General features: G+C 32.3%; 1 protein-coding gene across 1 annotated transcript; it reads left to right on the top strand.

Moving 5' to 3' along the window:
* The first annotated feature begins 11,146 nt into the window (after nt 1-11,146).
* On the top strand, nt 11,147-11,806 carry LOC124937478 (metallothionein-like protein 4A). Its single transcript, XM_047477743.1, has 3 exons — nt 11,147-11,202; nt 11,279-11,353; nt 11,450-11,806. The coding sequence occupies exons 1-3, from the start codon at nt 11,147-11,149 to the stop codon at nt 11,541-11,543; spliced, it is 225 nt and encodes a 74-aa protein (XP_047333699.1). The 3' UTR covers nt 11,544-11,806.
* Nucleotides 11,807-12,022: the final 216 nt, after the last annotated feature.

Here is a 12,022-nt window from a genome sequence, read left to right as displayed (position 1 = left end):
GATAGTGAAGAAGAAACATTAAAAGTAGACCGAATTAAGTCAGACAAAAATGAAGAAAAAGAATGTGAAGGTAAATGTAAAATTCTTAAAATACTAAAACGTAATTCATTTTATTAGATTAATGATGGCTCCTCTAAAGAAAAACGAATCCAAGGGAATGAAGTCAATGTTCACAAATAGTCATCATCAAATGAAATAGTTCAATCACCAATAAAGAAGCATAAATCCAAATAGGTGATTAGAAAAAGTAGGTGGGCTGCAAGACCAGCAGATTGGGATCCGAAAGTAGCAGAAATGATATTGGCTACATTGAACAAAATGTTAAATAGTATGATTGGTATGTTTTAATTGTCTGTAATCTCTGTTTTTTTGTTTATTTATAATTAGATACTCTAAGGTCGTATGATTCTTTTAATCAAAGTTAGGGTTTGTCTAACTTTGATAATTGACCATTTCTCCCACTTTTGGCTCTTAATGAAAATGCGTTAAGCTATTATCCAAGAAAAAATAAAATGTTTAAAGTTGGAAGATCCACTTTGTGAGAGTTATATGATCGAGTGAGTAGAAAACAAGAGCATCCAAAACTTTTGAGGAATAGATAGTTAGGAGGACGATTAAAAATAATTTGAAAGGGAGATTGTCAAATCTTACTATTTGAAGGGAGACGATTAGTGAGATACGTAGTTGATAGAAAAGTATCATCACAATAAGATAGGGGCATAAAAACATGAGCAAAAATAGTTAGACTCATTTCTGTAATGTGGTGAATCTTGCGTCCATCAACATCATTTTGTTCACTTGTATGAATGCATGATAGACGGTGTTGGATGCCATGAGTTTCAAGATAAGATCTTGATATTATTGAGGATGAAATATAAGTTAATATATTTGTGATTTTCAATGAATTGTTTAAAATATTATTAATTTAGCTATTTCGAATTTATTTAGCACTTGAACTTGAATTCTAATCCAGTCACTAAAGGTTTTACGTATTAAACTTGATAAGAATATAAATGTCGGCCATTTTGTGTTTCAGATTAAAAGAGTGCATTTTTAAGTATTGTTTGGATTCATATAGAAAATATAAATAATTTAAATATAAATATATTTCTTTCGTTATAATTTATCTATTTTGTTTATATTACAACTTTATGTGGATGTATGTTTTTTAAATTAATGTTTTTTATATTATTGTTTGTTTTTTTGTTGTTACTTTGACTAATATATATAATAATGCATAATTTATAAAATGTCCGGATTACCAAACGGGTCGAGAGTTGTGGTTAATTTGAATATGTATTTGAGAGTAAATGTATTTTTGGGTCGCGTCGTGGGTTCACCCGCCCACCCATAAACTTGAAAAATTAAATAAAAAATGTGATATAGATAAGTTTTGAACTTGCAACCTCACAATATAAGTTTAACATTTTAACAAACTAGACTAATACCATTTTATATTTTAAAATTAACTTTAAATTGATGAACGTATGACATTTCTAATAATATAACATAATTTTAAATAATTAAACTAATAATATTTTAAATTCGTTTATATAATTTATTATATATAACATTATATATATATAATTGTTAGTCATATCAATTATAAATTCATACATAATTTATAAAAAGAAATCAACAAAATTCAGTGGTGTAATTTTTAAGTGTTTATTCTACATAATAAAGATCGATAATTCAAATCTCACCCGATGCAAATTTAAAATAATTCTAAAGAGTGATTAAAGAATATGTTGGTTATTTGACGGAGTGAGTTGATAAGTGTGTGAAAATAATATTGTTGTTTGTCGAAATGAATTGATAAAGCTCGGTAAAGAGGAGATGGTTGGGTAATATATAATATGTTGGTTAACGAAAGTGAGTTTGTAAGTGGGTTAAAAAATAAGATTGTTGATTGACCGAAGTGAGTTAATAAAGTTCGGTAAAGAAGAAATATTTGTCTAATAAGAAATATGTTGGTAAGTAGGTGATGATAAAATTGTTATTTTATTTTTAACCATACAAATGTAAGAAAACTTCGATAGGTATTATAAAATCTCTTCTTTTGGCTCCACCCATACATCACACCAATTTTTCTTCTTTCAGCAGTCCTTACGCCTGTTTTCGCAGTTTTCTGCCTTGCTTAAACTAAGCAATCCTAAATATAGACTATAAAATTATCCACTAATTGAGCTATAAGTATTTTTTTTAAATAATACAAAGTTATTTAAAAAGTTATCATATAGGTGGATTTTTGAAAAATATATTTTTTTTTATAAAATGACTTAAAAATTATTAATATATAATAATAAAATAAATTATATTTTAATTAATAAATTAATAAATTAATGATTTGATGGATGGGATGAAAAGAGAGTTAAATTATGTTTGAGAATTTATAATTATTTAAATAATCACAACCCAACACGGCATTAGGAGCAAATATGGTTGTTCGAGCAAAAATATAGGATACTTTTAAAATTGTATAAACATGTCAAATATTTAATAATTTTTTATTAAAAAATAATGATTACCTATATGAAAGACAAAAAAAACTATTTATAATGAGTACATATAGGTGTATAAATTTTATTTCTTTTTTTATATATCAAGAAAAACGATAGGGAGAGCGACGCCCCCACCTGGCTGCCACCATGGGAAAAAAGCCATGGTGGATAGATAAGAGAGAAAATGAAATAATTATTTTTTAATAAAATATTATTTGTTAGTATTTTTAACCCTCTCCTTCTTCGTTCCCTCTCTTTCTCACTCTTTCCATTTTCAAACCTTTCGTCTTCTTCCCCTCCAGCGACTTCTTCTCCATTTTCGAACCTTTCCTTCTTCCGAAACTTGGAACTTGGGCGATATTTTATTCCTTCTTCCGCAACTTCAGACTTCTGCGATTTATTCTTCCTTTTGAGTTTCGAAAATGGTAAGCCATAAAATCAATGTTAGCGAATAACTAAAACCCTGAAATCGTTTACTTTTACTTTTCAGGAGAATCAGATTCCTTCAACTACATCCAAGTTTAAGACTTACAGAAAGTAAGTTTCCGTACATGATCTTGTAAAACTTGATTTAGGGTTCAGTGTTTTCTTGGATATGATAATATGAATAGTAGTCGTGAACTTGATTTAATATTTTGGAAACTTTATTTAATTGTGTTTCTAGTTTCTATATATATGACTTAGGGAACAACATATCCATTTTAGGGAACAATGGTCCTGGACATGTCTATTTTAAGGAACAATGGTCCCGGACATGGCCACGTGTCTGAGAACAATAAGTTTATATAGTTTAGAAATATGATCATATGATTTGTAGCTGTGAACTTAATTTAATATTTGGAAACTATATTTAACCGTGTTTTTGGTTTCTGTATCTGAGTTAGGGAACATTATTCCCGGATATGGCCATGTTCGGGACCTATTATTCCCTGACATGCCCATGTCCAGTAACAATGTTCTTAACATGGCAAATAAAACTTGAATTTTTAGTTTCAGCACTTTTATATCTCTTAATCGTGCTTCATTTATCGGTTAATTTTTTGTAGAGTATATAAAAAGGAAATGTCACTAGCCCTTGAAGGGAGATTTGTTATTGCTGGATGTTACTGCTATAGCTTCCTCCTCTCCAGCTTCCTCATTTCCAGCTTCCTTAACTCCCTCAACTTACTCAACTCCCTTAACTTCTTCATCTTCAACTCTCTCACCTCCCCCATCTCCCGTTCCCTCACCACCCTCTCCAAGAAAATCTGAACACAACATTTTTAGAACTAGGACCTCGTCATTTGGTCTTTTCAAACAAATTCAACAATTGACAAAACAACAAAAAGAGGTGGTGAAGGCCATAGGTTTCGGAGGGCTTCTTACACTTGGCATTTTAAAACGTCTAGGCGAAATCTCTCGTCACCTCTTTAGGTCATGAAAATTCGCCAACGGTAATTATACGATCATCCCACGTAATGACAAGAAAATTAAAATTGAAGAATATGATGTTCAGTACGTATTGGGCATCCCGAGAGGGGAAATTCAAATTGTTGAGTCACTTGGAAACGATGGAGAGTCCCTGAATATGATCAACTGTTGAGTTAGTGGAGGAGACCATAAGGAATACAATAAAATAGTTCCCGTCCAAGAACAATTGCAATGCCACTGATGATTCTAAACAACAGAGTTGCTGTCAATAATTTTAAGATAGACTGTATAGTCTATGTTGTCAACAGCTTTCTCTAGGCCTCGTGGACGGAGAACGAAACACATCATTTCATTGGACCGCAAATATTTCTCATTGTAAGTATTTTTTGTCAATACTTTAATTCAGTGGTTTATTCAAATGTTAATGTAAATGTTCTAACATATTGTTTATTGTTTCAGTTGTTCTACATGGATAGGGTTGTAGACCCTAAACTGTAATTGTTTTATGAACGACAATTTCTGATATTGTCATGTTGGAATGATAATAATCTGCATAGTAGGATTAAGATGGAAATGAACCGAGGAGGATTCGGATATGGAAGTGATGTTAGATGCCTTCCACTTCTAGATGAGGAGCGAGATGGGGTGTTAGATCAGGTGTATTATAATGATGATGATCATGATCATGTGGATGTTGATCATGATCATGTGGATGTTGATCATGATCATGTGGATGTTATAATGTGGATGATGATCATGTGAATGATGATCATGTCTATGCAAATCATGTAGAGGGGGCTTAGATTGGAGAGGATGAGCCTCATGTATTAATCTCCTCCTTCGTTAAAAAAAGTCTTAGATACTATTGCTAGATCTGCACACAATATGTATAGATTTGCCAAAAATATAGCAAAAGCAACTCAATTTTTCACAGATGTAGCAGCATCATAACAGAAAAGTAATCCATTTGTCTTATTTTAGTCGTCCATCCATGTCTTGTATAAGGCAATGGACACAAATACATTTCTCAAGGATGTCATTCACAATTATTTCAAAAACACACCCCTTTAAAATAACCTCAACCATTAGAGGACCAAGTTAAAACACCCCCGATTGAAGCTGTTGATGTTGCTCAAGATAATGAAATTGTAGATTTTCAATTTAAAACATCACTCGAAGTGGTATCACCCGAATATGTATCACCCGAAGAGGCATCACACAAAGAGGAAGATCAGCCGAAAAAGAAGAGGAATAAGAACATGTACAGGAACATGAAGTTATTTAGTAACAAACCTCATGTGGAAGAGTCTCATGTGGAAGAGCCTCATGTGGATGAGCATGTAGAAGCTGCGGATCAAACCTCTCCCGAAGAGGAAGAGGAGGAAGTTAATCAAATCGAAGTGGTACCACTCCCAAAGAGGAAGAGGAGGAAGTTAATCATACCTCATTTGGATGAGCCAGCGGTTGTAAAAGTGGAAGCTCATGAGGATGCCCCACTCCCGTAGAGGTTGAAGAGGAATTAAAAACATGGGCTGACTATTTGCTCTCCTTACATGGAATTTACTATGTTTACATTATCCCATGTCTTCCAAGTATGCTAGAATTTCACATATAGATCGCAATGTTTCCGACATAATTTTTGTAGAATCCGACTTAAGGTAACATCTTTACAACTCTTAATAGTCATTTTAATGTTTTTTAACTCTTATTAGGATGTGTTTTCTTTATTCGTCTTTGTAGTGAAGTGTTATTCGAGAGTGACCGAGTCACGCTGACCAGATATCACATGCTCACATTAAAAGCTAATGTATATTTGGAATCTGGAATGGTTGATGCTTGGTGCCAAATCATCACTCAAAACAGAAACAGGAAAATTTGTTTATCTAATTATGTATATGTAAGTTGTTTTATATGAAAACTCCCTAACAATTGTTCCCTAATTTTTAATATGATATTCATTTGCAGTTTACACATCATTGTGGTCTCGATAATTTAGTTTGTATGATTACAACTGAAATGGAATTATTTCATATATCATTTAAAGACTTAAAGAAGGCTAAGCTGGTAAGTAACCTCTCCAATATTTTAAAACAATCTCATTTGTCGACTACCTAACCATATGAAAAATGATCATATTTTACAGATTATGTTCCCTATTTTAGAACATATACATTTTTATTTATACTGCATAAACATGAACGACAAAGAAATCCAAATAATTGACAACCTATCATTGCAGTTACCATGGGAGGATAAATATTTTACATGTAAGGCCTTGGTAAGAAGATTAATTTATCTGTCAAAAAGTGTATATTCAATTCATCTATTTAAAAGTATTTTTTCTTGTCTTGGTAAAACATAAAACAATGTTTGTTGAATTCATGAAGACCGGTGATCTGGGAATTGCGAGTTCAATAGATGACTTCCCATTCAACATTATGAAATTTTCTTGGCAAGATTGTCAAAATAAAATGGATTGTAGAATATACTTCATGTGGTAGATGGACACATATATAGGGGACCAACAAGACCGATGATTATTGACAACGATGTAAATGCAAGTTATACGGTTTTAACATTGTTTGAGAATTATTTATACTTACTAACCCGCTGAAACTTGTGTTATTGTAGTTCTTATTTATAATTGACTCTTTGAGGATAAAATTTGGTACGACGATCCTAAGGTCAGAAGTGAACAAACTTAAGGACCAAATACCTGCAAAATTAAAAAAGAGTTGTTGTACATTGTTAGAAAATAGGAAGAGGATGTAAATGATACCATTTGTTTACATTGTAACATTGTTTGGTTGATACATTATATATGAAATTAATTTTAAATTAATAGCATTTGTTTATATTGAAAATTACTTCGAATGTTTGGTTTGTTGGGACGTGACCATGTCCGGAAAAATGTTATATATATTATATTGAAAATTATTTTAATAGTAATTTAACTTGAACTTTAAATTTATCTAGAAGTGTTAGGGAACAAATGTTCTCAGACATGACTACGGACTTGACCATGGGAGGGTACAAATGTTCCCAAACATGGTCATGTCTGGGAATAATTGTTCTCGGACATGACCACGAACATGACCATATAAGGGAACAACTGTTCCCGGACATGACCACGGATTTGACCATTTAAGGGAACAAATGTTCCCGGACATGACCTCGGACTTGACCATGTAAGGGAACAAATATTCCTGGATATGACCATGTAAGGGAAAAAATGATCCAAGACATGACCATGTAAGGGAACAAATGTTCCCGGACATAACCGTATAAGGGAATAAATGTTCCCGGACATGACCATGGACTTGACCATGTAAGGGAACTCTCTACATGAACACGAACTTGACCATGTAAGGGAACAAATGTTCTCGGACATGACTATTTACGGGAACATTTATTCCCTAATACGTCTGGATAAAGTTAAAATTAAAGTTAAAATTTTTATACAATTAATACAACTACTATTAAAGTGAATTTCAATATAATGTATACAACATTTTCATACCATTACTACTTTCGTTGAATGTTGTCCCCACAAGTATTATCTTCTGGAAATATTTGAGAGAACAAAAGTGATGTGAAGGAATATTGAGTCGAGACTGAATAATTCCATTATTGTTGATGTTGTTGTTGTGTTGAATCCTGCATTATTCATGTTGTTGCCTCATTTTTTTCTTTTGACACCTTTGTTCATAACTCTTTCGATTACAGTTTATTTACGTTTGGTTGGTGGTCGACCTCTAGCCCTTACTCTCACGGGAGAGTGGATCAATTGTGTTGGTGTAGAAGGTGTTGGTACAGAAGGTGTATGTACAGAAGGTGTTGGTGTAGAAGCGTATATTGTCGAATATCTAATGAAGTTTTCCTTCACTTCTTTCACCACTTCATCCAAAAAAGAAGTATTATGATCAAATTGAGCTGCAATATATCGGATCTCTTGCATCATTGAAGTAAGATAGTTATACTGAATTATTTCATTGTCACCCATATCAGAATCATAAATGTTATTGGTAGTTTGATAACCTCCTTTCAAATCTTTGTGACAGCGGTCTAAGATATAATTAGCCGACACCATATTCACCTTTATTCTTCTCAAAACCGCCAAAATATTTCTACACAGGAGTCCTCTGAACTAAAACAATTTACATTGACAGTTTTTAGAACCCTTTGTCTGTGTGAAGTTTACCTTTACAGAAATATCTCTTCAATTTTCTCCATCATGACCTTGTATGGTCTCCACCACTCCAAATGTAGTTGTTGTCCCCTCGTCTTCAAGTATGGTGGTGTTGCAGAACATCAACCCTTTCACCTTATTCTGGAAAAATATAAAAATATTATTTGTATATACACTATGAAATTGTTTTTCCAATGAATACCCACTCACAATTGGAATAGTCGAATTATAAAAATGAAAATCCAATTTTTTTCCTTCTTTATGTTCCTCTTAAGGGCCTTGTCACATTTCTCTACAAATTGTTTTAGGGATGTTTTAAAATGAACAAAATCATCAAAAAAAAACATTCATAGATTCACTTCTTTGAGATGTTGACATGTCTGCCCAAAAGTAGCATTTAACATACATAGGAATCCATTTTCTACGTTCTACGTGCAAGGAGTTCAACCAATTATTGTTTTGCAACTAAAACTCATCAATCATTTTCAGACAACTACCTTCACACTACTGGATTGTGATTGAGTTGTAAACAATATTCTTGAATGTCTTTTTTATACTTTCTTAATGAGCATGTGCAGACAATTTGGTAGGGAGTTTCTTCATTATATGCCAAAGTCAAAATCGATAATGGGTGTTCGAAAATACATTTTCAATTGCAATGACCATTGATCGACATTTGTTAGTGATTATTGTCTTTGGAGAACGTTCGTTCATACATGTCAGCCAAGCTTTGAAAAGCGAGATAAATGAGTATGAATCCACACTAGACAGTAAGTCACATCATAACAAAATTAATTGTACATGATGATTAACACCGAAAAAATGAGGAAATGGAATATCATAGCGGCTTGTCAAATATGTTGTGTCAAATGTGATGACATCCGAGAAGTACTCGTATGCAGCCCTGCATCTTCCATCAGCCCAAAAGACATTCTTTATCCGGTTTTCCTCGTCCACATCATATACATAAAAAAATTTAAACATCTGCTTTGCATTCGGTAGAAATACTGACATAATGCTTTGGCATCACCATTTCCTAACCGCAACTTCCTAGTTTATAAAATATAGTCTTTGTAGTTTCTCTCATCAAAAGTCAATTATTATATCCATCAACTTCAACTACAAGTGATTGATATGTTTTTGACAAAGTAATTCAAGTGTCTTCGTTTAAATCAAATCTTCTCTTCGCACTTGGATCTAGAACCTTGTAAGATCTAAGATGTCTAGACTTTTTAGGACTCAAGATATGGTTATGGTAATGGAAGACACTTGTTATCTCAACAACACAATAATTCTGAACTCCAATATTTATCTTAGCTTTATAGTCTGTCTTGGTGGAAGGTCTACATTTTAAATATTTTTTCCCTTTGTAGAACATGCACCACTTTTGGCACAATCGATGGAGAACCACTTTTGTTTGCCATCTCGACCGTTCTTTGCTCCTATCTTAGAAATGACAAGACCCTTTGATTGGGCATATGCGTTGTAAACATCGCGAATATTATTTTCAGAAGGAAAAATCACATTCCAATACTGTGGATTTGAGTATCATGTATTTCAACTTTGGGATCCATGAAGCTAAAGAATAAGAGACAAATTGTATAAACAAAAAGAATAATGACCATTCCATGTTGGCATCCAAAACGGTCCAAAACATGGCCATGTCCAGGAACATTGGTCCCAGACAGGCCAATATTTACCAAACAGGCCAATATTACCAATATTCAACTCGGTTTATCAAACATTACACTTTAATTTTAAAAAAACGATTAAAGTTTAGACATTTCATCACCTTAAAAGAATATTTCAGTTTAGGTTAAAAATCACATTACAGTTTAGGTTAAAAATAACATTACAGTTTAGGTTAAAAATAACATTACAGTAGTCGTGTTCTTGGTAGTGAACTTCACGGTGGTCTTCTTCTCGCTGGTCTTCTTCGCGGTAGTCGTCTTCTAGGTCTCTGCTTCGAAATGAGTTTCTCATTGAGAGAGAAATCTAACGCTCGTACTTTTGAGCTCTTTTCAATAGAAAAATGTTTTGATTTAATCATAGTTTTGGCTATGATTTGATCAAAACAAAAGAAAAGTGAGCTCTTTTATTTTTTATTATTAATTTTAATTTTATCTCTCATCCATCTACCATGACTTTTTTTCCACGGTGGCAGCCAGGTGAGGTATCGCTGAAGGTTGTTGCCCAGCGTCGATCTCCCTATCCTTCAACATATATTATTTTATCTTATAATATATGCTCTTTATCCTTCAAAACATATTAATGGTATTTTTGAAAAAAATATTATACATGTAAATTGTCATTATTGTAATTTTATATATTTAGTGTGGGCATAAACTACCGTTTATTTTTTTCAAATTGCCGGTTTTTCCTCGATCCTTCTTAAATCTCTGTTCAAAATGGAAAAAATCTTCCGGTTAGGACGGTTTTAAATTGCTATCCCTATTTAGGAAGAGCTCTCAATATTAAAATTTGTATTTAAAAAATTGAAGGTATCTGTTCCATTCCTATTTAACACATTAAATTGAACTAGTCATGTTAGAAATTTTCAATTATATCAAATTTCTTCTTATTTTTATATATGTTTCTCAGCACAACATTCTTCTTCCTCACGTTCACTTTTTATTAATTTATTTTTATTAATAAAATACTATCTTTATTAGCAAGAAAACAAAAAAAAAGTTTCTAATCAGCTTCCAAATAAAAAAATTGGAAAACATTTTAAAAAGTTCATCAAAACTCAAAACATCCACCTACAAGAAACATTCTAAATGAGAATGTCAAAGGATAAGAACACATTATTAGTATTATTTGACTCATTAAAGAGAGCATGCTTCATGCCTTAATTTGATTGTGTGGGGGTGAGGTGTTATTCAATTCAATTAAATTCATAAAAAAAAAATATTATTGTTGTACACATCTATAGATATAGAACTCACCACATTTCATTATAAATAGAAAGAACAATGGATTCATCTCCAACCCACAACATTTTATTATCTTTTCTTATAACTACAATCTCATTAATATAAAAATGTCTAGCTGCGGAGGAAACTGTAACTGTAGCGGTTCATGCAAGTGTGGTAACGGGTGGGTAACTCAATTTAGTCATGTGTTCGGGGTGCGGGAAAAAAATGTTAATTGTGTTTATATGTTTGAATTGCAGATGCGGGATGTACCCTGACTTAGGCGAAACCACCTCAACTGCGGCCATCGTGGTTGGCGTAACCCCTCTTAAGATGTATTTATCTTAGTTTTTTTATAATGTTTATTTATTTATTGAACTACATTGAGATTTATTAAGAAAATTAATGACATCTAAAAATAATATATGCAGGAACACTGAGGGTTCAGAGACAAACTCTGGAACAGAAGGAAGCCATGGCTGTAGCTGTGGATCCAGCTGCAGGTGCAACCCCTGCAACTGTTGATCATCATCATCACGGTTCATCATTATCATATCATCATCATGTGTGACTAAGAATTATGTTTTTTTTTTTAAATAAAACAGACATGAGATATTGAGATGAGTCAGGTATCCTCTTGTGATTCTAAGCTCTCTCTTTGTTACTCATCTTCCCTATCTGGATTGATTGTATAAAACAATTGTATATATGGTATGTTATAATAATATATTCAGCTTGTGAAATTATCTTATGGTAAAAATGAAATGAAATTTTGTGAACATAAAAGTTTAACAAACAATAGTTAAAAAGTATTGAATCAATTTTAAATGGTGAATCAATTCCCCACTACAAGAATCATGACTTTAGGGGTCAATACTTTTTACAAGAGAGATTCAAACAAAAAAAACCCTCAAATTAGCTAGGGCGAGAATAAACCCAAGTAAAAAAAATTAAAATTTCAACCAAACCACATATAAACAACATATGCAAGAAGCGAAGAATGC

This window comes from Impatiens glandulifera, chromosome 5, assembly GCF_907164915.1.
Source record: "Impatiens glandulifera chromosome 5, dImpGla2.1, whole genome shotgun sequence".
Taxonomy (NCBI): domain Eukaryota; kingdom Viridiplantae; phylum Streptophyta; class Magnoliopsida; order Ericales; family Balsaminaceae; genus Impatiens; species Impatiens glandulifera.
The sequence above is the reverse complement of the archived record's forward strand: the minus strand, read 5'-3'. Positions and strand labels throughout refer to the sequence as shown.

What these genes read in the sequence shown, in the direction of transcription:
- LOC124937478 (XM_047477743.1), top strand. Translation starts at nt 11,147, where the DNA reads ATGTCTAGCTGCGGAGGAAACTGTAACTGTAGCGGTTCATGCAAGTGT. An exon ending in TCATGCAAGTGTGGTAACGG is followed by an intron (nt 11,203 to 11,278) that starts GTGGGTAACTCA and finishes TTTGAATTGCAG; the next exon opens with ATGCGGGATGTACCCTGACT. An exon ending in GGCGTAACCCCTCTTAAGAT is followed by an intron (nt 11,354 to 11,449) that starts GTATTTATCTTA and finishes TAATATATGCAG; the next exon opens with GAACACTGAGGGTTCAGAGA.